The sequence below is a fragment of the Leucopleurus acutus genome, assembly GCF_964270905.1.
Source record: "Leucopleurus acutus genome assembly, chromosome: 12".
Taxonomy (NCBI): domain Eukaryota; kingdom Metazoa; phylum Chordata; class Mammalia; order Artiodactyla; family Delphinidae; genus Leucopleurus; species Leucopleurus acutus.
In genome coordinates, this window is record NC_139154.1 from 48,869,800 (window position 1) to 48,894,306 (window position 24,507).

Genomic DNA, 24,507 nt, shown 5'->3' on the forward strand with positions numbered 1-24,507 from the left:
CTTGGGGTACACTTGTCCTCTCCGGCTCCACTTGCTCACCTGTACTGTAAATGCAGTAGTTTTCAGGTGCCTCCTGTGTGCCACCAGGTAGGCTGCTGAGCATTAAGGGATCCAAGGTTTAATGTACTCTAGTTTATTATAGAGCTTTTGTTTTAGCAGAGCATCTGTCTCCTTGGTTTTGCCCTGTTTAAGGACACTTGCAGGTACTTATTTTTCCTTCCTCTCTCTTGATCAGATCCAATTAATTCTTAGAGCTCGGGTTCCAGTGAACCTTCCTTGACTACCTGCTGAAAGTCGTTTCTCTGCTGTCTCAACTCCTATTGTGCTTATTTTCTTTAACCACTAATTTGGCAATTAATCATGTTAATTGCTTTGTGACTTGTATCTATTGTTGTCTTGAATTGTTATTTAAATTGTGCCTTGTTTGACTTTCACAGGTTTGATTTTTGTCTTCTGATTACAGTTCAAGGTTCTTGAGAATAGAGACTCCTTTCTGTAACTCTTATAGCAGTGATCTTTTTTGATTATGTACCTCAAATAATTTGATTATGAACCCCTAATACATGCATATTTATTTAATTATAAAACATACTTGTATATTATAAAACATATATGACATATATTAAAAAGAATGATATACACACTATTACTGTATATAAAGTAGGTAATCAACAAGGACCTACTGTATAGCACAGGCAACTCTACTCAGTATTCTGTAATAACCTATATGGGAAAGAATCTGAAAAAAGATATATGTATATGTATAACTGAATCACTTTGCTGTACACCCGAAACTAGCACAACATTGTTAATCAACTATACTCCAATATAAAATAAAAATTTAAAAAATGACATAAAATGAAATAAGCACTACTGTAAACATAATTTACATAATTTTAATATGGCATTTTCACTTGTCATACCTGAAAAAGTAATCTTTTTAAACTCAGGGCACATGAACAACTACATGGGAACTGAAAGAGAGTGCCAGGGTCAATCTGTATACTACATATTGGTAAGGATTAATTTCTCTCTCTCTGTCCATATATGTATACACATGTACATATACATATATTGCATCTATATATATATACACACGCATACATATACATACACACACACACACACACACACACACACACACACACACACACACACTCTTTTCCCCTAAGTTTTTCTTCCTGCATCCTAGTGCGTTGTCTTACATACTCACTTGAAGACAGACCATGGACCATTGACCTGTTAGGTGTAACACTTTATATAGTTATTTTAGTAATAATATTCAACAAATACTTATAAATTGATTTGGAGTAAGGAAATGTGTATCCCCAATCACATATTTTTGGAAATGTTTCCATAAGAGTTAAGAAAAATTCAATTAAAGAAGAGGTGAAGGGCTTCCCTGGCGGCGCAGTGGTTGAGAGTCTGCCTGCCGATTTAGGGGACACGGGTTCGTGCCCCGGTCCGGGAAGATCCCACATGCCGCGGAGCAGCTGGGCCCGTGAGCCATGGCCGCTGAGCCTGCGCGTCTGGAGCCTGTGCTCGGCAACGGCAGAGGCCACAGCAGTGAGAGGCCCGCGTACCCCTCCCCCCAAAAAAAGAGATGGAGATCATGAAAACAGCTGTTTCAAAATGATTTAGTATTATGTGAAAGGAAAATGTGAACTTGCATAAGCACTTTTTCATAAGTTTATTGACCATTTGGATATCCTTTTTTTTTTTTTTTTTGCGGTACGCGGGCCTCTCACTGTTGTGACCTCTCCCGTTGCGGAGCACAGGCTCCAGATGCGCAGGCTCAGCGGCCATGGCTCACGGGCCCAGCCGATCCGCGGCCTGTGGGATCTTCCCAGACCGGGGCACGAACCCGTGTCCCCTGCATTGGCAGACGGCCTCTCAACCACTGCACCACCAGGGAAACCCCTGGATCTCCTTTTATGAAGTGCTCCTTTGGGTCTGCTAACTTAGTTATCTTTTTCTTATTAACACTACAGGAGTTCTTTATATGGTCAGGATATGAGCCCTTAATCAATTTTATATGTTGCAGATATCATCTCTCACTCTGTGACTTGTCTTTCACTCCCTTAATGATGTTTTTTGATGAACAGGAGATCTAATATTAAGGTGATCCTGTTTACCCATCTTTTCCCTTATAGTTAGTGCTTTTGGGGAATTTTTGTTCACCCCAAGTTCTTGAAGATATTCTTACATTATCTCTCTCCATCCCAAGTTATCTTCTAAAAATATTTTTCTTCACTGTTTACATTCAGAGCTTCAATCCACTTAGACTTGATTTTTGTGGAATATTACAAGGATAGGGATCAGGTTTCATAGTTTTCACTGTAAGTATACCCAGTCGACCCAGCACCATTTATCGAAAACAATTTCCTTTCCTTACTTCTGTGTAAAGATGCCTTTGTCATAAATCAACTGTCCAGATACGTGAGGATCTTTCTCTGGACTCTCTATTCTGTTCCACTGTTCTATTTGTCTCTCTTTGTACCAATGTCATTATTTTAATGATTTATAGTAATTTTTGATATCCAATAGAGTAAGTTCTCCTACTGCGTTTTTTTCCTTATTGTGGTAAAATATAACATAAAATTTACTATTTTATCCATTTTTAAGTTTACAGTTCAGTGGCATTAAGTATATTCAGATTGTTGTGCAGTCATCATCACCATCCATCTCTAGAACTTTTTCATCTTGCAAACCTGAAACTCTGTACCCAGTAAACACTATTTCTCCTTTCCCCTCAGCCCCTGGCAACCATCATTCTGTTTTCTGTCTTTTTGAATTTGACTACTCTAGGTACCTCATATAAATGTTATCATACAGTATTTGTCCTTTTGTGACTGGCTTATTTCACTTAGTATAATATCTTCAAGGTTTATCCATGTTGTAGCATATGTCAAAATTTCCTTCCTTTTTATTGATTGATTGATTTTGGCTGCATCGGGTCTTAGTTGTGGCACGCAGGATCTTTCGTTGCGGTGGGCAGGCTCTTTGTTGTGGCGCACAGGCTTCTCTCTAGTTGTGGTGCGTGGGATTCAGAGTGTGTGGGCTCAGTAGTTGTGGCACGCAGACTCTCTAGTTGTGGCACGAGGGCTCAGTTGCCCCGTGGCATGTGGGATCTTAGTTGGAAGGCAGATTCTTAACCACTGGACCACCAGGGAAGTCCCCAAATTTCCTTTCTTTTTAAGGCTGCTGAATAACATTCCATTATATGTATATACTACATTTTGTTTATCCATTCCTCAGTCGGTGGATACTTGGGGTGCTTCCACCTTTTGGTTATTGTAAACAATTCTCTCAAGTTTTCTTCTTCAAGAGAATCTGGTCTATTCTTGGTTCTTAACATTCCATTTAGAATCTGCCTTTCAGGTTTCAGATCAACCTAAGGAGAACTATCATCTTGTCATTATGTTTCTTTTAATCGGTTAACACGATATCTATGTTCATTTTTTATTTTCTTCTTAATAATAGCTTTCTAAATAGTGTTCTTGTGCATCTTTTGTGACATTTGTTTCTATGTATTTGATTGTTTGATGTTATTTTCGATGGCATCTTTCTAAAAGTTTTTATTTTTTAACTGATTGTTGATGGTATATAGATGTACATATACAGTATACAGTTGATTTTTGTTGTATGTTCTTTGTCTAGCAACTTTACTAAACTCACATATTATTTCCAGTGATGCAGATGAAGATTTTAAAAGCTTTCTACATGCAGTCATATTATCTGCAAATAAGTATAGTTTTATTTCTTCCTTTCCAATATTTATACCCTTTTTTCCCCGTGCTACATACTGTGTACTAGCCAGGACCTCCAGTACAGTGTTAAGTAAAAGTAGTAAGAAAGGATATCCTTGTCTGATTCTCTATCTCAAAGGGAAAATTTTAACATTTTGTTACTAAGTATGATGTTGCTGTAGGTTTTTGGTAGATGGCCTTTATCATATTAAGGAAGTTTCTTTTTTAAAAAAAATTATTTATTTTATTTATTTTTGTCTGCATTGGGTCTTCGTTGCTGCACGTGGGCTTTCTTTAGTTGCGGCGAGCAGGAGCTACTCTTCATTGCGGTGCACAGGCTCCTCATTGCAGTGGCTTCTCTTGCTGCGGAGCATGGGCTCTAGGCATGCAGGCTTCAGTAGTTGTGGCACACAGGCTCAGTAGTTGTGGCTCTTAGGCTCTAGAGCGCAGGCTCAAAAGTTGTGGCGCACGGGCTTAGTTGCCCCGCAGCATGTGGGATCTTCCCGGACCAGGGCTCGAACCTGTGTCCCCTGCATTGGCAGGTGTATTCGTAACCACTGTGCCACCAGGGAAGCCCCAGAAGTTTCTTTTTTTGGTCCTTGTTTTCAAAGAGTTCTAAAAATCATAAATGGATATTTAATTTTATCAAACACTTATCCTGCACTTATTGAGATAATCCTCTTAATTTTCTTTTTTATTCTGTTAGCAGAGTGAATTAAATGCACGTATTAGAAAAGAAGAAAGGTTGGACAGTAATGAGCTAAGCATCTATCTCAGAAAGTTAAAGGATTCCCCCCCTCCTAGTTAACTGCTAAAAATAGTATTTGAGCCCATCATTCCTACTGAAATCATATTGCAATTTAAACCACATTTTTGCTATAGGAACACCTACTAAGATTTAAAAATACTCCCTACTCTAAAGTAGAGTTGAAATCTCTCATTTATAAATGGAGATATAGCATGGAAACTGAGAATAACAGTTGATGCCACATGAACTGGCAAACACATATTTTTGAATATTTTAATTTTATAATTTTTAAAACATTCTGGGCTGACTCACTTATTCTGGTAATGGCATTTTGGATTCCTATGCTAAGAATTAAATCTATCACTTTCTAGTAGGGCCCAGAAATAGATTTTAGGCTTTAGAGATGTAGAGGATGTATTTGGTATATCAGGAACATCATATGTCATCAAGTAGGTAGTTTCATTCTCCTGGATAATGTTCTAAAACAGCAGTCCCCAACCTTTTTGGCACCAGGGACAAGTTTCATGGAAGACAGTTTTTCCATGGACGGGGGAGGGGGGATGGTTCAGGTGGTAATGCAAGCCATGGGGAGCGGCAAATGAAGCTTCTCTCGCTCACCCACTGCTCACCTCCTGCTGTGAGGCCCGGTTCCTAACAGGCTGCAGACCGGTACTGGTCCGCAGCCTGGGGGTTGGGGACCCCTGATCTAAAACATCTACTTCAGTGTGATTTTGCTGCCTCCGTTTACCAATTTTAATTCCTGAGTCTTCTTGTAGAAAGGCCTAAGACTTGACCTAGTGGGTTTTGATACAGTCAACTTAGATGTACCATAATTCCCTTCCAAGACTGAGGGTGAAAGATTCTGTGAATCAGAGGTTCAGATGCCTTCACAGATAAAATGCCCATTTTATAGATTATTTAGATAGCTGTTAAGATATCCTACTTCCGTCTTCTAGCTTCCTTACTGCTGAATTTCAGTCTAGAAACTGATAATTTTGAAACTGATTTAGTCTGAGTGGAATTATTGATGTTGGATTTAGTTCAGAGAAAATAAATTAATTCTGTAAAATGGAAATGTGCTGAATATCAACTAACAATAATTCACTCTAATTTATAACTTAATAGTTATTTAAAATGCAGTTATTGGTCTTTGAGCCTGTTTTTTCTTTATACTCACCTGTTATTTTAGGTTGCCAAAGCTGAAGACTTCCTTCTTAGCTGCTGTTAAATATTGTTGGTTAAGCACAAACGTCATTATCAAGAAAACAGGAAGCTATGTAGGAGAACATGCCAAATGGTGAATTAATAGTCAGGGTAAAGGAAACTGACGTAGACTCAGGGAAGGAACCCTAGACTCATCTACTTTGTTCTTTTTAGGTGGCTTGAAGAATAGAAATGGTTTGTCATTATTTTTTCCAGAAAGTATGTCAAATAATAGGTTTAGCATTAAACTAGAAAGCATATATTTTGCATTGTCTTAAAAATGCTGATGTCTTAAATGTTGTAGAATATCTTCATATAACTTTGTTAATCAAGATTAATTCTTGGTTGTCACTCAAATCATATAAAGTGTTGTGAAATTGCCTACCTTTTCCTCTTTAGAGTGAAACTCTACTAATTTGAGTTTGATCTCAGTAATTAGGAACAAGTAATAATTTAAAGAGGATTCAAATCCAAATTTATGTTTCACTATTTATTTAAAGAGTTTGCTGAATAAATCAAGAGTGTCAACATTGTAGCACCTATTTAATCAAGTTATAAGGGCCTTGTTCCCTCTTTTGCATCATTGATTTACATGTATACAGTTCTTATTACTGAGAAATCATTTTCTTTTCATTAAAGCACATGTGGTTGAACACTTTTTGGCAACTTATTGTCAGCTTTTACTTTCCAGCATTATAAGTACTTAATAAAAACACATTTGTTGAAAAGAGTTATAATTCACATTTTCCAGTAAGTCTGATGGTTTCCCCTTTAATTATTGAGAGATGATTTAGTTTGGTGGTTAAGAAAATGGGCCCTGGAGCTGGACATCCTGGGCTTGGATCCCAGCTCTGTCACTTACTAGCAAGTTGCATGTCTTCTGTATGCCTCAGTTTCCTCATCTGTAAAATGGAGATAATAATAGCATCTATTTCTGAAGGTTGCCGTGGGCTTAAATAGTCTAATCTAATTAAAGAACTTAGAACAGTGCTCGCCACATAGTAAATGCCCAACAAATGTTAGCTGTTGTTGTTATTATCATTTCTTGTGAAAACAGAGTAATTTTAGGTAATGACTTTAAGTTTAAATTCTGAGTTGCATGCACAACTCTTCAAAGGGAGGACCTTCCACAAATAGTCACACTTTCAGCTTTCTCAGAGGTGAGGATGAGAGCGCCTTCCCAATTCCAGTTAAATCATCAGTTTTTGTCAGGAAAAGAGCACTGGACCGGGAATCAAGTCTTATGCAAACCTTTCATTCAACAAACCTTTATCTCCATACATAGTCGGTGGAGTAGCCACGTTCTGGACACCAGTGCTGCTGGATTCTAGAGATTTAAAGATGATTTAAAGATGCTTAGGCTTGGGCTTCCCTGGGGGCGCAGTGGATAAGAATCTGCCTGCCAGTGCAGGGGACACAGGTTTGATCCCTGGTCCGGGAAGATCCCACATGCCACGGAGCAACTAAGCCCATGCACCACAACTACTGAGCCTGCGCTCTAGAGCCCGTGAGGCGCAACTACTGAAGCCCACGCGCCTGGCGCCTGTGCTCCACAACAAGAGAAGCCACTGCAATGAGAAGCCCGTGCACCGCAATGAAGATTATTAGCCCCCACTCGCCACAACTAGAGAAAACCTGCACACAGCAATGAAGACCTGACGCAGCCAAAAATAAATAAATAAAAATTAAAAAAAAAAAAAAAGAAAAGATGCTTAGGCCCAGGAGAATAAGATGTGGCCAGAAGTGGAAGTGGTTTCTAATCTGTTGTCATCTGTAAAATGACAGTTTTTGAGTTTAGCTGATGATTACAATCATACAGTAAAATTTCATCAGTGCTGGGTGCTTAGCACTGTGCTAGATGCTGTACTAAGACATTTTTAAAACTGTAAAGCAGTTCTTGGCACCAGGAATCTTAGATCTGGTAGGAAAAACAAACCACAATTAGAAAATAGATCAATAATAATACTGAGAGTCGTGATTAGATGTAAAATAAGAGATCATAGGAATGAGAGTATAAGAAGGTTATTATGCTTAGCATTTCAACGTGCCAATGGTTAGCTGCAATTTCTGTAATAAAGAACCAGAGTAAACTGCCTGATTTGTTGTTAACCTGAATCCCCACTTGAGAATTCCCACTTGCATAATCTTTTTAAAAGGGAACTCAACCTACTTTGTTCTTCCACATGTTAAACTTTAAAATCTTGAGTCCCCAGATATTGGGGTAATTAGAATTTAGTGAAAGATACATTTTTAGAGCATAGTTCATCCAAAAATCCTTTTTATGTTATAATGCCAAGATATGTGTTTTGTTCTTGTCACTGCTGTATTCCCAGTGCCCAGCACACTGCCTGACCTGTAGTAAGCACTCAGGAAGTATAGTTGAGAGGGAATTCCCTGGCGGTCTAGTGGTTAGGACTCCGTGCTTTCACTGCTGAGGGCGTGGGTTCAATCCCTGATCAGGGAACTAAGATCCCACAAGCCTCTGCTTGGCGTGGCAAAAAAAAAAAAAAAAAAAATTAAACAAAAAAATATAGTTGAGAGACAAATTTGAAATTACATTTAAGTTGTCAGCAATTTCTAAGTCATTTAAAAATTATTTTACTATTAAAAGATACTCAGTTTGGAATATTGGTTTTTTAAACCTTGGATCTAACTGTGTGTTAGGACAAGTTGCCATTATACAAATATAATTTTAATGAAGTTGGTAGCTTTTTATTTACTAGCATTTTCATACTTGTGTAAGGAGGTGCCTTTCTAGGAGAATGAACTTTCCCACTGTATTAGTTCTCTGTAACTGCATTTGACTGCAGCTTCATGGGAGGCCTTACACCAGAACTGCCCTGCCAAGCCATTCCCAAACCCTGCCACATAAGAAACTGTGAGAGATAATAAGTGTTACAAATGTGACATTTTGTGATATCACAATATAAAGACTTTCATATACTTTACCTGAAGACTCTTTATAGGTAGATCATCCTGCCTTCTTTCCTTTTGAAGAGGAGTGAAGCACTTTAGAAGAAAAAGATAAATCAAGCCATCATAGCCAAGTTTCCTGAGACAAATATAAAAAGAATGTATTTAGCTTTAAACTATTTATATAATTGTAGAATAGTTCATGTTCATTATTAATCAAAACAATGCAGAAAGGTAGTTGAAGAACATTCTAAAAATCACCCCAAATCCTGCTACATTTTGGTGACGGTCCTTTTGAAATCTGTTATGTACATAGACATACACACACATTGATCTATCTTTTCCGTACGTGGAGGCATACTATCCGTATGTGGTTTTCAGTACTTTTTAACCCGTGCCCTTTTTTTTTTTAACCCCTTTTTTGATTAACAGAAAAACACTCTTTGAGTGTGATTTGAAATTTCATGGTATATTAAATAACATGACCAAAACCAATTTTATTTTATTTTTTTATGTTTTTTAATAAATTTTAAAATTTTATTTATTTACTTTTGGCTGCACTGGGTCTTCGTTGTTGCTCGCGGGTTTTCTCTACTTGCGGTGAGCGGGGGCTCCTCTTCTCTGCGGTGTGTGGGCTTCTCATTGTGGTGGCTTCTCTTGTCGCGTAGCACGGGCTCTAGGCTCTTGGGCTTCAGTAGTTGTGGCACACGGGCTCAGTAGTTGTGGCTCTCGGGCGCTAGAGCACAGTAGTTGTGATGCACGGGCTTTGTTGTTCTGTGGCATGTGGGATCTTTCCGGACCAGGGCTCGAACCCGTGTCTCCTACATTGGCAGGTGGATTCTTAACCACTGCGCCACCAGGGAAGTCCATCCAAAACCAGTTTTAGACAGAGGTAATTAAAAAAGCGGAAACATTTTAGTTTAATCTTAAAAGAACCTTTAGGTAACATGACATTGGTTTGTTTCCCATAAAGCTATTTATCCTAGGTAATATGAAAGACAGAGCATAACAAGATATTTTAAATAATTTTCTCAGTATTTAATTGGAGGAGAAGCTGACTACTTTTTAGGAGAGAGAGACCAGCTTAGCCTTTCTTGTCTCTGTTCCCTTGAACAGTTCAGTTCTTGGCCCCAAATTTGTGTATACCTCTCAGCAAAACAGAAGCCCTACAGTTCACTGGAGATTAGTGACATAACCTGTTTATACTCCTGTTTGAGGAGTATTACCCCTGACACCATCCCCACTTCAAGTAAGTGATCTTTCCAACAACAGGACTCTTCTAAGGTGAGTTTTTCTTCTATCTTTTCTTCTTTTTCGTGCTGTGTTAGTGGCCTGTATAGATTGGCTGGCCCACCCATGGATCTGCCTCTGTGTCCATGTGAGACTTGGCTGTCATCTCACACTTTCAGCTCTTGACTTCCCTTCTCCCTAAATGTGAGCTTCTCTGCTAGTTGTCCCTATTGAATAAACCTTCTGGTCTCCCTTGCCACTGCTGTTTCCCTCATCCAAGTACCTAGCATCATTCTTGGACTGAAATGGACTCGTTTCTGGTCTCCTCGTTTCCGTTTTGCCTCTTTACAGTTCCCTTTTCCATACAGTATACTGGGTAATCTTTTAAAAGCTTAGAATCAGATAATGTTACTCTTCCTAAAACCTTCCTTTGTGCTTAGAGTAAAACCTGGATCAACCGCCACCACTTCCAGGGCTCTGCGTGGTCTGTCCCTTGCTTAATCTCTTGTCCTGGTCTTTTGCTGTTTTCTCTCTCAGTCACTCTGCTCTAGCCGCATTGCCCAGACTTAGCAAGATTCCTTCCCCCAGAAATATCAAACTTGTTCCTGCCTTCACGCCTTTGCACCAGCTGTTTCCTCTAGCTGGAACGCTCTTCCCCAGAGCTTTCATGGTTGGCCCCTTCGCGTTATTCAGGTTTCGGATTTCACCTCCTCCAGGGGTCTTCCCCAGCCTTCCAATGTAATGTGGCTCCTGTTTTATTGCAGCTCGCTGTTTTATTTTCTTCATCACATTTAGCAATCTTAAACCATCTTTGTGTGTTTGTCTCCTTTTTTTTTTTTTTTTGCGATACACTGGGCCTCTCACTGTTGTAGCCTCTCCCGTTGCGGAGCACAGGCTCCGGATGCGCAGGCACAGCGGCCATGGCTCACGGGCCCAGCCGCTCCGCGGCATGTGGGATCTTCCCGGACCAGGGCACGAACCCGTGTCCCCTGCATCGGCAGGCGGACTCTCAACCACTGCGCCACCAGGGAAGCCCTGTCTCCTTTTTTTATCATTTCTCCGTCCCTCGCTAGATCTCCTTCCCTCGCTAGAATTTAATTATCGTGAGACTGTAGCTCTTGTCTGTCTTGTCCACCCTGTATTCCTAATACATAGAACAATGTTCAATAAATCTTATCTAAGTGAAAAGAATCAGTGAGTGAATCACGCAGGTGGAGGAATGTATTTTTCTACACCCTGAGGTGGCTGGAACCAGCCCTTCAAGTAGGAAGGGAGGAAGGTGAAGAGGCAGAGCGCAAAAACACTTTCCTAGTCGTGGTTAAGGCATAAAGTGAATAATGTAAAGTGTGGCCCCACCGTGAATGTAAGAATTTAGAAACCTAATTCACATTGAAGAAGGATGAGTTATTCAAACAAACCAGAATCAGATTAATCCTGAGGATTTCCTGTACTATTAATAACTTCAGTCATTAAGCGGTGTAGGTAATTTGATGATCTTCAAGACCCCAAAAGACACTTGATTGAATATTTTTAAAAAAAATCATTTAAAAACATTGCTGGTTGAATATAAGAGAAAAAATTCTTAGTGTTGCTTATAGGGTCATTTCTGTCCCTTTGTATTTTATAATGCGAAAATTTATGTGTTTTCCATAAGTGTTTTCAAAGAACTACTATGTTGTGAGGTAGAAAAGATTATACTATAAGAGAAATATTTTAGTACCTTTAATAAAATGTGCCCTGAAGAATTTTTTATATTGAAAGGTAAAGGAGACTGTGTTCTTAAAACCTGTAAAACATTAAAGTAGATTACTCTGCAATGACTAGTGCAATTTTGTTTAGTTTATAAACTAATATTTTTATTGGCCCCTAAAGGTAAAGAGGAATAATCAACCTAGTGATTTATGTTAAATACATTAAAGTTTCTGTCTGCTTCTTTTCTCTTTCACATTCACATAGTTTTGGGAAAAAGTAATAGTTAATCTGAGATCTGAGTTAGTTTTTCTTCGAGCCAGCACTTCTTAAATTTAGTTTCAAATGACTGTTGCCCTTCAAAGTGGCCATCTCGGAAAGTTGTACATTTGTTCTAACAATGCTTCCTTTCCTTAAACTACTTTTGTAGGTTCTTTTTCAGAAATGTTTCATAGGCAGTTTTGGAATTATGAATGAAAATTAGCCTTCTTTACAAATTAAAAACCTTGCTTTTTTTTTGACTAAATGAAGACATACAACTTCCTTGACTGACTTCATATTAATATTTTATTAATTTATGAAGCCAATACTGCTGTTATGCAGTTGAAGTTATGACTCAGAAGATTATGAGAGATATCTTACAAAGTAAATCTCTGTAAAGAACAAAGAGTATTGTATAACTTTGTGAAGTAATAGATTAAAAAAAAAAACAAGCTGTTGAGACCTGGGTGACTAACTCACCCTCCTTTTAGATTTGCATTTTATCTGAAACTGAGTGCAGTGCATTGTGCTCTGCTACAGATGTAAGTTATGGGGTGCCAAATCTAGAGGAAGCGCCTTATTTTCGGGAAAAGAGAGAAAACCATCTGGTACCAGAAAAAGACCACAAGTGGGCTCTTTTTAGTACTAACTGAGTGAAAACTAAGAGTCTATATTTAAAATATGACCATAAAACTACTCTTCTTTTGCAGCTCTTGACATCAAAGACTACAGACCTGTTTTGGATCATATACCTGTTTTCAAAGTCGAGATACACTGCTTTGAGAGAAGTAGTTGAAGCAGTGTTGGTATTCATTGTTAGAAGGCATATAGGTTTCATTGTGGGAGAAATGAATTATTTGTTTGAGTGCAAGTCTTGCTGTGTCTTGGCTTCCATGACCATTAAGGGCTTTTATTTTGTTCTATAAGCCAGTGTTTTAATCGTTTGTTTTTAAGGATCACTTTTTATTAACTTATTAAATATTGTAAATATGCGGGATTTTAAGAAACTCTTTTCTTCTCTTTCTTTTTTTTAAAGCTGCACGTCATTGACTCCTGGACCCAACTGTGACCGATTTAAATTGCACATACCATATGCTGGAGAGACATTAAAATGTAAGTAAATGATGACTCTTCTACTGAAAAATGTAGATTACAGTGCTAGCTATTGGATTTTGTGCTTTAGTTTTTATTTCTGGCTTTTAGGTGTTATCTCCTAAGATACTGATCAGAAGGATTTACCACTTTTTGAAAATTTGTCTTTCAGTCCTAGTTCTAGTCAAAGTAAGACATGCAGCTCAATATCAAAAAAACAGACAACCCAATCCAAAAATGGGCAGAAGACCTAAATAGACATTTCTCCAAAGAAGATACACAGATTGCCAACAAACACATGAAAGAATGCTCAACATCATTAATCATTAGAGAAATGCAAATCAAAACTACATTGAGATATCATCTCTCACCGGTCAGAATGGCCATCATCAAAAAATCTACAAACAATAAATGCTGGAGAGGGTGTGGAGAAAAGGGAACCCTCTTGCACTGTTGGTGGGAATGTAAATTGGTGCAGCCACTATGGAGAACAGTATGGAGGTTCCTTAAAAAACTAAAAATAGAACTACCATACAACCCAGCAATCCCACTACTGGGCATATTCCTGGAGAAAACCGTAATTCAAAGACTCATGTACCACAATGTTCATGGCAGCTCTATTTACAATAGCCAGGACATGGAAACAACCTAAGTGTCCATTGACAGATGAATGGATAAAGAAGATGTGGCACATAAATACAATGCAATATTACTCAGCCATAAAAAGAAACAAAATTGAGTTATTTGTAGTGAGGTGGATGGACCTAGAGCCTGTCCTACAGATTGAAATAAGTCAGAAAGAGGAAAACAAATACTGTATGCTAACACATATATATGGAATCTTTTTTTTTTTTTTTTTTGCGGTACGTGGGCCTCTCACTGTTGTGGCTCCGGACGCGCAGGCTCAGCGGCCATGGCTCACGGGCCCAGCCGCTCCGCGGCATGTGGGATCTTCCCGGACCGGGGCACGAACCCGCGTCCCCTGCATCGGCAGGCGGACTCTCAACCACTGCGCCACCAGGGAAGCCCTATATATGGAATCTTAAAAAAAAAAAATGGTGATGAAGAACCTAGGGGCAAGATGGGAATAAAGACGCAGACCTACTAGAGAATGGACTTGAGGATGGGGGAGGGGGAAGGGTAAGTTGGGACAAAGTGAGAGAGTGGCATGGACATATATACACTACCAAATATAAAATAGATAACTAGTGGGAAGCAGCCGTATAGCACAGAGAGATCAGCTCGGTGCTTTGTGACCACCTGGAGGGGTGGGATAGGGAGGGCGGGAGGGAGGGAGATGCAAGAGGGAAGAGATATGGGGATATATGTATATGTATAGCTGATTCACTTTGTTATAAAGCAGAAACTAACACACCATTGTAAAGCAATTATACTCCAAAAAAGATGTTAACAAAACAAAACAAAAACAAAGTAAGGCAGTTGGCAGGGAGTAAATTGTGGTCAAGTGGGCATGCACACGTTTTATCTTTTATAGCAAAGGTCAGAAATACAAATGGCTACAAGGCCAGGCTGGTAACATGAATGAGGGAAGCAGCCTAGGTGTGGCAAATTGGGGCACTCCTACCCAGTTTCGAGGGGTTGCCCTTACTGATTTATTGAGAAAAGGCAGAAATCTGAATTTTTATTTGAATTCTCAGTTTTAGATGTAGGCCACTTCTTCAAAATTACAATGTGGGCCAGCATTATGCAGGCCAGACTGATGTGTTTGTGGGCTGGCTTGAGCTCTTGAACCACTGGTTTGTGACCTCCATGAATAGTATGCAGGACTTACTGTAGGATTTAGTCCACCATCTACAGCATCTGCCTAGGTTGCATCAGCCCTTCTCTGCCATAATTACCAGTACTGAAGCTCTAGCCTCGTGTGGAAATGATGATAGCTTTGGTTGGTTAGTATCAATAATCTCATCAGGAATTTTCTTTCTTGAAACTGTACTAGTGAATGGGGTATGAAAGTCTCTCAATTCTTATACAGAGGAATAAAGAACAAAGATGTTGAAGGTGGGACAGATGGGTAAGCAGTGTCTTTCAGACCACTATAGGCTAGGAAAGGCCACATCTTAGTATTCGCAGAATCACTTTATATTAATTTACCAAATGCAACGTGAACCAAAAAATTTGTGACGTGCTGACTTGCTAACCTTTCATTGTTAGATCATTCTCTGGAAACCATTAAAATACAAAAGAATTTCACCTGTCTGAGGTAGTAGGACAGACTAGGTTGCTACTTTTTTGGGGGAAAAATATTTTTGACTAAATTTGAAGAAAATGATCAAAGTAAATCATTCGCATTTACTAAAAATGTAAATAATTCAAACATTTTTTAATACATGAAAACAGTAGTCCTCTGTTCCATTTCTCCCCAACCCTAGTCCTCTTTCTCAAGGGAACCACTTAAAATCTTAAAAAAAAAATGTTTCAGTGTTTAGTTCTCCTGGGGATGATCGCCACATATCTAAGTAATGTGCTTATGTCTCTATTTCTTGGCTTATCAATTTTAGATATTACTATCTTTTGATTTTCTGCTCTGATGCATAAGGTATCAGCCTATTTTCACTGCACCCTTTATCTCTCTCTTCTCCTCTGTAGTGTAATTTTACCACCACTATTGGTTCCTGTGTTGGTTACCCTGTAGCTTCAAATTTTTTCTTTTCTTTTCTTTTAAAGGATCATTTAAAGCATTGTATTATATAGGTAAGTGAACAGCTCCCAAAAGTTCTTAGTCAGTGCCTGGCACACAGTTATCACTGTTATTACTTAAGCAAAATCTCTGTGCAGTAATCATGACCACTTAGTGTGCTTTTATTTAGTTTCCCGTTAACCATAGACGGTGTCTTTTGGCTTCTCACTTTATAAAATGAAGATATTAGCCCCTGACCTTCCTTCCATTCCTCTTCCTCACCCTCCCAACTTCTGTCTTCTGTTATTTTCCTTTTGCATTGTCAAGGGTGATAATTTACTGTCTGTTCTAAATCTACAGTTGCCATCTGTGCTTTGTCCACAAATTGCTTGAATGATTACTCTGCAGGCCTGCTCCTGCAGTTATCACTATGGGATTTACCTTTATTATTCTCTTGGATTTGACCTTGTGTAGAATCTGTGTATTGAAAATTCTGTGTTTTTAGAATTATGTCTTGGTAAACAGGTTACCTTGTTATTTTGCTGGACCACAGTCTCAAACAACTTGCTCAGATTCCACTCCTCCCTCCATCCTTCCACCTTTCCTGTAGCTCCTCTGATAATTTTTTATTACCACAGTCATAATTAGGTATCTTAATTTTATTTTTTAATAAATTTATTTATTTTTGGCTGCATTGGGTCTTTGTTGCTGTGCTTGAGCTTTCTCTAGTTGTGGTGAGAGCGGGGGCTACTCTTTGTTGTGGTGCATGGGCTTCTCATTGTGGTGGCTTCTCTTGTTGCTGAGCACAGGCTCTGGGTGCATGGGCTCAGTAGTTGTGGCACATGGGCTCAGTAGTTATGGCATGTGGGCCTTAGAGCACAGGCTCAGTAGTTGTGGCACACAGGCTTAGTTGCTCCATGGCACATGGGATCTTCCCGGACCAGGACTCGAACCCGTGTCCCCTGCATTGGCAGGCAGATTCTTAACCACTGCGCCACCAGGGAAGCCCAGGTATCTTAATTTTTAAGAGCTCTAAGAGCTCTGTTTCTCTTTTGCAACATTTTGTTCTTATTTTATGAATGTAGTATCTTAAAAGTTTTTGAAGGATATAGTTTTTTTTTCTGTTTTCTGAATTATTTTGATTTTCCCCAGGGATTATATTTTTATCATTTTTTTTTAACCTCTGTTATTCTATAGCCTTTCCTCAAATAAAAGATGGGTTTTGGTTGTCCATTTATATTTAAAACATGATAAAACTCTGATTGGGACTTCAGTATGGGCAGGACTTAATAGAGTATGTGGGTTAATGGTGGGCAGGCTGTTAATATGAGCACCCCTACGTGTCATATTTGGAGTTCAGCTGTTCTAGCTCTCCCCCAAATAGTTTATTCTGTTTTTTAAGAAAGTCTTCTATATTTTTTTCCTGGGGATACATATCTGGCCACCATGCCATTTTTGGGAGATGGGTATATAGATTATTGCCTGTGGAGCTTTTAGTCAGTCTCCCTGTTCTTAGCTCCTTGTCTCATTCTTGCCTCTCCTTACGCCGGATGACTACAAGTTTTTATGGCTTTACCAGGACAGATGGCTTCCTCCTCATCAGTAGCCTCTTCCTCTCATTATTGCAACTAAAGCTTTCTCTGCCCTGTCTCTTCAAGTACTACTCTTCCATCTGCATTCTGCCTTCTAGGAATTTGTGGAAATGTTGCTACTGTTTTCCCTTCCTCTTCACTCTCCTGTTGTTTTTGATTTTTATCTTTCTGTTCCTCCACTATCATTTAATGAGAGGGTGGGTCTTAGGAGAGAGAGGAAATAAATGTTTGTGGTCAGTCCACAGTCTTGAGCCAGAAGTAATGTGACTTCACAAAGATCTTTCTAGCTGTATGAGTTTATGTTAGGAAGCATTTACTAGTATCCTGTATCCTCTCACTACTGTAAGCTTTTATAACATTGGTGATAAGGGTATTTGGACTGGTATTTACCATATGTTGTAGTTATGTCCTATTAAGTTATTGCTTGATATCATCATTATATGCTAGAGACTTAATTTAGCCTGTAGAATGCTCTATAATAATTGAGAAATAGATGAACTTTATATACTGAGATTCTTGCACATTAAGGTGAGTCAGACTCCTAACCTTAAGCAGCGTATAGCCAAATAAAAGGAAAAGACAATTGATTATGGAAACTGTATTTACAAAAGTTAATTGAATTGGAAAAATAAGAATGTGACATTCTGTTACTTGTATCAGTCTTTTGCCAACAGAAATTCAATCTTTAGAAGTTATTTATTGTACAAGGAATTTGTAATTGGAACATTGCTCTTAACAATTCAGAAAACAGGAAGGACGTACAGTACTTTGCAGATTTGGAGTCTGTTTCTATTTCCTCTTATATATTTTACTCTGCCTTCTCAAAGCAGATTAATGACAATATTATGTAACCAAATTTTATATTTTGTGATATTTTATATACTAGGAAACAGTTCATCTATAAATTTTGCAGTTAATGATAGTGAGAATGAAAGACAAAGGAGAGGGCACATTTCTACTCATGAATTCATGAATTTATTCCTACAGAATTACCCACATGTAAAATGAAATAACTGAAGTAAAAAAGACCAGAAGATTACAGTACATTAGGAATGACGTTATTGTCTCCTCAGCTCTTTTCAATGTGAAGAGAAAACTGTTGGGCATTGAAAACATTGCCAATTTGTGTAAGATTCTCATGGAAGATATCAAAGGATATCTGATAAAGAGAAGTCCTTCTAACACAACATCGTAAAGCAACCATACTCCAATAAAAATTAATAAAAAAAAAAGTCCTTGAATTTCATGATTGTAGAAGAGACAACTGGTACTTACTTAAAGAGGATTGGAAAAGTGAATCATCAGTGATGAAATTGATTTAAATAAAACAAATGTTAAGATCTAGGATGGTGCCACTAAAATGAGTGAAAATATGCCCATTACAGCAAAATTCACAGAGGAAGATCAGCGAGATTTTTGTAAATGCATATTTGTAAAAATAGTCAGGCGCTACAGCACTTAACTCTTGAAGAAATTATTGTGTTTGTGTTTTTTTGCGTCCTATTTAAATAGGGCGGGTGTGAAGCTGTTTTGCTCGTATTTTATTTGTAACCTGTACCTTATTGCCTGGTATTTAGAGGGGAATTTGTGTTTGTGTAATGAATGGACCATGTTCATTCTTTGGATATGATAATGAAGAGGTTTGATGAGGAAGAACTCTGAAATATTCTCAATTTTACAAGTTTTTTGAGTAACACTATTATGTATCTATAAAGAGAGATAATTGAAATATTTTAAATTATATCAAGCAAATCTGTGGCCGAAATCAAATGGTTTCCTAACACTGGTTTCAAATTTGAAATTATCTTTTGTTTAAAATTTCTATTTTTCATACTAACAATTTATTTTAATCAGGGACTGTTTGGTTATAAGAAACCCATTGGAACAAACGTAAATAAAGAGTTTGTTTGTCTTTATAAGGAATTAAGTGAACTCCATGGTGCCCAAGGGCAGGAAGTATAGCCAGGCCTGATAGGGACTGGAAGGATGGCAGACACAATAGTAGCTGGTCAGCATCTGTGTTCTTGTATGTCTTTGTCTTTCTCCTGAAACATATTTTCTTGTCACCATATTCACTTTATTCTTTTCCCCCCATATTTCTGTTTCTCCTCATGTTGAGCAGAAATGGCTTTCTGAGCCCCCTAGGACATGGTGACTAAGTTCAAGGCCACAAGAGACAGTCTGTGGTCTTCGAGTGAGAGGGTCTGTTTGGCATCTTGGGCTGGGTGTCCACTTGGGATCCAGTCATATAGCCAAGAGCTCTGGTTCATGTACTATCATGGTTACTAGAGGCCATTTTAACACAAAGTGAGCACGGGCTGGGCAGGTACCCAGAGAGGTATCTATTACAGTGTTTCAGGAGTTTTTTCTAAAGAGATTCCACATGAAACTAGAGGCATTTTCCCTTTGTCTTTAGCAATAGAAGCAGTGCCATTGTTTATCATCTGAGAGGAATGATGAATATTTCAAAGCCATTTGTGACAGAGTCAAGAAGTCATGCCAAAAAATTATCTCCAAAGGTTTTGAAGTTGAAAGACTTTCCCAGAGGAAAAGCCTTTTTTTCAGAGGAAAAAGTGAAAAAAAAAAACGATTATGATTTGAATAATATGTTATGTCTCCTTGTCTTCAGAGGAGTATAAGCATTTCCAAGGCTTCGATACTATGTCACTAAATTTAAATGTGTATTTTTTGGAGAATGATTACAACAAAAGGAAACCAATCTCAGAACTGCTATTTAAATGGAATGTATCATTTAATTAAACAGTGGTCAAATATACACAAAGATTTTTATAGACAAATTGTAAATAGTGTTCCAGAACTTCTGCTTTACTGAAGCTTGAAATTCGACTTCATTTTTATCCTATCTCAAGTGGTTTGGCTGCTCTGTGTGTGTGTTTGTGTGCGTGTGTGTGTGTGTGTATGCATTGACACAGTGCTTCTTGCATCTCAGGTCTATTATATATTACTTTGTCTTAGCCAATCAGCATAGTAAACTCAGAAAGCTCTTTTTCCTCTGCTCTTTGTCCTTTTCACTTATGTAGCGGTGTGTAGAGACACTCAAGGGCTTTGCCTGATGGCTGTCAAACATAAACTAAACCCCAAACTGCTGGCACCAGAAGGTCCCAGTGGTGTTTTGGAGAAGTTTGTTGCATCAGCTGAAGGAGATATTAAGGTTCTATTGATTTAATCTTATCTGTAAGAACTTTGCACTTTACTTGCTTTGTTCTTATACCTTATATTCTGAACTTTTGTGTAGGTTCAAAGGTTGGCTGCTGTGACTGTAACTGTTGGCAGTTTTGTTGGGATGACAGTTTTATTTTATGAAAAATTTCTTGTATTGTTTAAAATAAATAATCTATTTGGAAAATGTTAACCGAGTAATCTTTCTGCTTTAACCTTTTCGCCCTTCCCTTCAGTATTTTAGCAACCGAATCTCACAGCCTAGCATTCGAGGCTGTCACAGGCTGCCCTTCCAGCCTCGCCTTGGCCCCCCTCGGTGGAGCTCAGCTGACGACAGTCCAAGTCAAAAGCCTATATACACTGTACTGGTTGAAGTAGATTTTTTTTAATAGTAGCTTTTATTAAGATATATTTTACATACCATACAATTTGGTCTTTTTAAAAAAAATTTATTAATTTATTTATTTTTGGCTGCGTTGGGTCTTCGTTGCTGCGCGCGGGCTTTCTCTACTTGCGGCGAGTGGGGGCTACTCTTCGTTGCGGTGCATGGGCTTCTCATTGCGGTGGCTTCTCTTGTTGCGGAGCACAGGCTCTAGGCGCGTGGACTTCAGTAGTTGTGGCTCGCAGGCTCAGCAAAGTAGCTTCTGTGTAAAGAAAACAACCTAGAAACCAATAATCACATTCAAAGTTACTATTAAATTGTTTACAAAATATAGATGATTACCTCATTAAAGTTTCTCTCTGAGCTCGCATCAGCCTCATTGTAATTTCACAAGCTCTTCAAAAAAGACATTCTGTTTCCATAGGACCCATTCCATTAACCATATTATGAGTCAGGCGAAATGGAACAATTTCTGGGACCTCAAAGGTTTCTCCCTTAAAACAATGAATTTCATTAAAAAGTAAAAATTTTGGAATTTTAGAATCTTTATGCAAAAAATTTAGGGCTTTTAGCAAAGAGCAAACATACCCTCAAAATATTTGTATTTGCAACTTACGTTAGAGGCCTACATCCTGAAGGAGCCATATGACTCTACCTTTGCTTTTGAGGAGCTGGAACACAACTCCTTAGATAAGATCTAGAGGATGGATGGATTCATCTTTCACTGAATTACTAAAGTGAATAGAATTATAGAGCAATATTTATGCATTCAATATTTAGCCTTATATTAGCTCACTTAATGTCCTTCTTCAATAGTATAAAGTACAAACAAAAATACTCTCATAATTTTCTTCTTTTCTTTAAGACTTTCACTTTAAAACAGGAGGGGAAAAGAAATAGCCAAGTGTTAGATGCTCACAATCCCTGAGACAGGAAATGTAACATGTAATATCATGAAGTTCAGTTCATTTATTTTCTGCCATTCTCTAACACCTGCCTTTCCTAGGGCTTTTTCATCCCTCCAATCAGTTTCCCTAAATTCCTCTCTTGTATGAATCTCCTGTACCAGTGGTTTATCTTTGCTTTGTTTTCAATTGGGTCTGTGACCTTTCTTGGTTTCCTGTGACAGCAGACAGCAACCCATGGAGAATGAGGGTGAAGGAAAAAGTGGGTTTAATTATTAGTCTGCCTTTCAGGATCATAACATTGGAAAATTGGAGGAGGGCCTTAAGGAGAGTCCAACAACCTTATTTTATTCCCAGACCCCAGTCTGGACCTACAGAATCTGAATTTCCTGTGATGTTTCCTAGGTATCTGCATTAAAAAAAGAAAAAAAAAATTCTTAGGTGCTGCTGCCATGTTTGGAAACAATCATATTAAACTACTCTGTCTCTCTAAAAAAAAAAAAGCCTATATACAAGTGATTTGCTTGTTGTACTTCTAAAATGTCCTGTCTTTCCTCTTTCTACTTTTTATTTATTTATTCATTTATTTATTTATTGGCTGTATTGGGTCTTCGTTGCTGTGCACAGGCTTTCTCTAGTTGTGGCGAGTGGGAGCTACTCTTCGTTGTGGTGCGCGAGCTTCTTATTGCAGTGGCTTCTCTTATTGCAGAGCATGGGCTCTAGGCGCGTGGGCTTCAGGAGTTGTGGCTTGTGGGCTTCAGTAGTTGTGGCACTCAGGCTCAGTAGTTGTGGCTCGCAGGCTGTAGAGTGCCGGCTCAGTAGTTGTGGTGCATGGGCTTAGTTGCTCTGCGGCATGTGGGATCTTCCCGGACCAGGGCTTGAACCCATGTCCCCTGCATTGGCAGGCAGATTCTTAACCACTGCGCCAGGCAGATTCTTAACCACTGCGCCACCAGCGAAGCCCCCCTCTTTCTACTTTTGTTCACACTGTTTAGTCTTCAGTAGGACGGACCAAGGCAATAGTCAAATGGCCGACTGTTCTGTGACGTATCTGGTTCTTCATTGGCACCTGCCAACCTGCTGCTCCGATGGCTGTGCTCTTTGTGAGGCTCCTTGGCTGGGACTCCAGATCACCTGCAAGGAGAGGAGGATTGAACCAATTTTACTAGGACTTGTAACAGTTGGGCTAAATAAAAATTTGGACACAGAAGTCCAGGGATTTAGTTTGGCATCATGCCAAGAGGCATTATAATTTTTCTTGGTAGTATATTTCATTTTACTTTATTTTTATCTTTTCAAAAGATTCATTTACTTAAAGATTATTATTATCTAGCGTTCAAGGTATTTTTAGAGGCTAATTAGGGAGGCAGGTCACCTTTGATTTAGTGAATGTTTTAAAAAATGATCATTGAAAGTCAAGTAAGAAGTGCTAATTTTGTGGATTAGACATTAACTCTCCCTTAGATTTTGAGGATTCCTTTGTCCTGGTATTTCAGAATGTTTCTTCTTGGAATTCATGGAATGTTGGAAGAATTTTTAATAATAGCAACTAACATTATTAAAAATTTGTAAAGTCAGAAGTCAGCTTAGTTATAGGCTAACTATATATGTATAAAATCTGGCTTTGATGCTGATTATAGTTTATTAAAAGGTGACTGATAAAATTGCTATGACTAACTTATTGAGCATATATTTTATAGACAGGCTTATTTATATACATGTTCTCATTTAATCACACAGTAACTTTGAGATAGAAATTTATATCCCACTTTTTTATATTAACTTTATGGAAGTATAATTTACATAAAATAAAATGTACCGGGGGCTTCCCTGGTGGTGCAGTGGTTGAGAGTACGCCTGCCGATGCGGGGGACACAGGTTTGTGCCCCGGTCCAGGAGGATCCCACATGCTGCAGAGCAGCTGGGCCCGTGCGCCATGGCCGCTGAGCCTGCGCGTCCGGAGCCTGTGCTCCGCAACGGGAGAGGCCACAACAGTGAGAGGCCCGCGTACTGCAAAAAAAAAAAAAAAAAAGCACCCATTTTAATGAACAATTCCATACATTTTGGCAGCTATAAATAGCTATTTAACTACACCACAGTCAAGACGTAGAACATTTTCATCGTCCAAAAGTATAGAACATTTTCTTTCCACCATAAGTCAGTTCCTTCCACCACCATCCCCCAACCCTTGATCCTTATCTTCTCTCTGAAATTGTAAACGGTTTTGCCTGTTTTAGAATTTCATATAAATGGAATCATATACTATGTAGTTTTGGGTATATGGCTTCTTTCGTTCAGCTTAATGTTTTTGAGATTCATCTATACTATTCCATATATCAATGCTTTGTTCCTTTTATTGCCAACAGTAGAACATTGTATGGATATACCACAGTTAAAACAAAAATTCATTCATCTGTTGAAGGGCATCTGAGTTATTTCCAGGTTTTGGCTTGTATGAATAAAGCTGCTGTTAAATTTTTGTACATGTGTTTTTGTGGAGATATGTTCTCATTTTCTTGGGTAAATACCTAGGAATAGTACTGCTGTGTTGTAAGCTAAGTGTATGTTAATCATTAAACTGTTTTCCAAAGTGGTTGTACTATTTTACATTCCTACTAGCAATTTATGGGCTCTCTAGTTATTCCATATTCTTACCAACATTTGATATTGTTGGTCTTTTAAATTATATTAATTCTAGTGGATGTGTAGTGTATCTCATTGTAGTTTGTTTTTTTGTTTTTTTTTTTTTGGTACGCAGGCCTCTCACTGTTGTGGCCTTTCCCGTTGCGGAGCACAGGCTCCGGACGTGCAGGCTCAGTGGCCATGGCTCACGGTCCCAGCCGCTCCGCGGCATGTGGGATCTTCCCGGACCGGGGCATGAACCCGTGTCCCCTGCATCGGCAGGTGGACTCTCAACCACTGCGC

General features: G+C 38.6%; 1 protein-coding gene across 2 annotated transcripts in view; it reads left to right on the forward strand.

The window, feature by feature from the left end:
- The window catches only part of BABAM2 (BRISC and BRCA1 A complex member 2), a 438,797-nt gene that overhangs the window by 27,579 nt on the left and 386,711 nt on the right, over window positions 1-24,507 (forward strand). For both annotated transcript variants that reach the window (XM_082852207.1, XM_082852208.1), the window contains exon 3: window positions 12,830-12,906. In XM_082852207.1, the coding sequence (XP_082708333.1) occupies window positions 12,830-12,906 (77 nt within the window). The remainder of the gene's footprint in view (window positions 1-12,829; window positions 12,907-24,507) is intronic.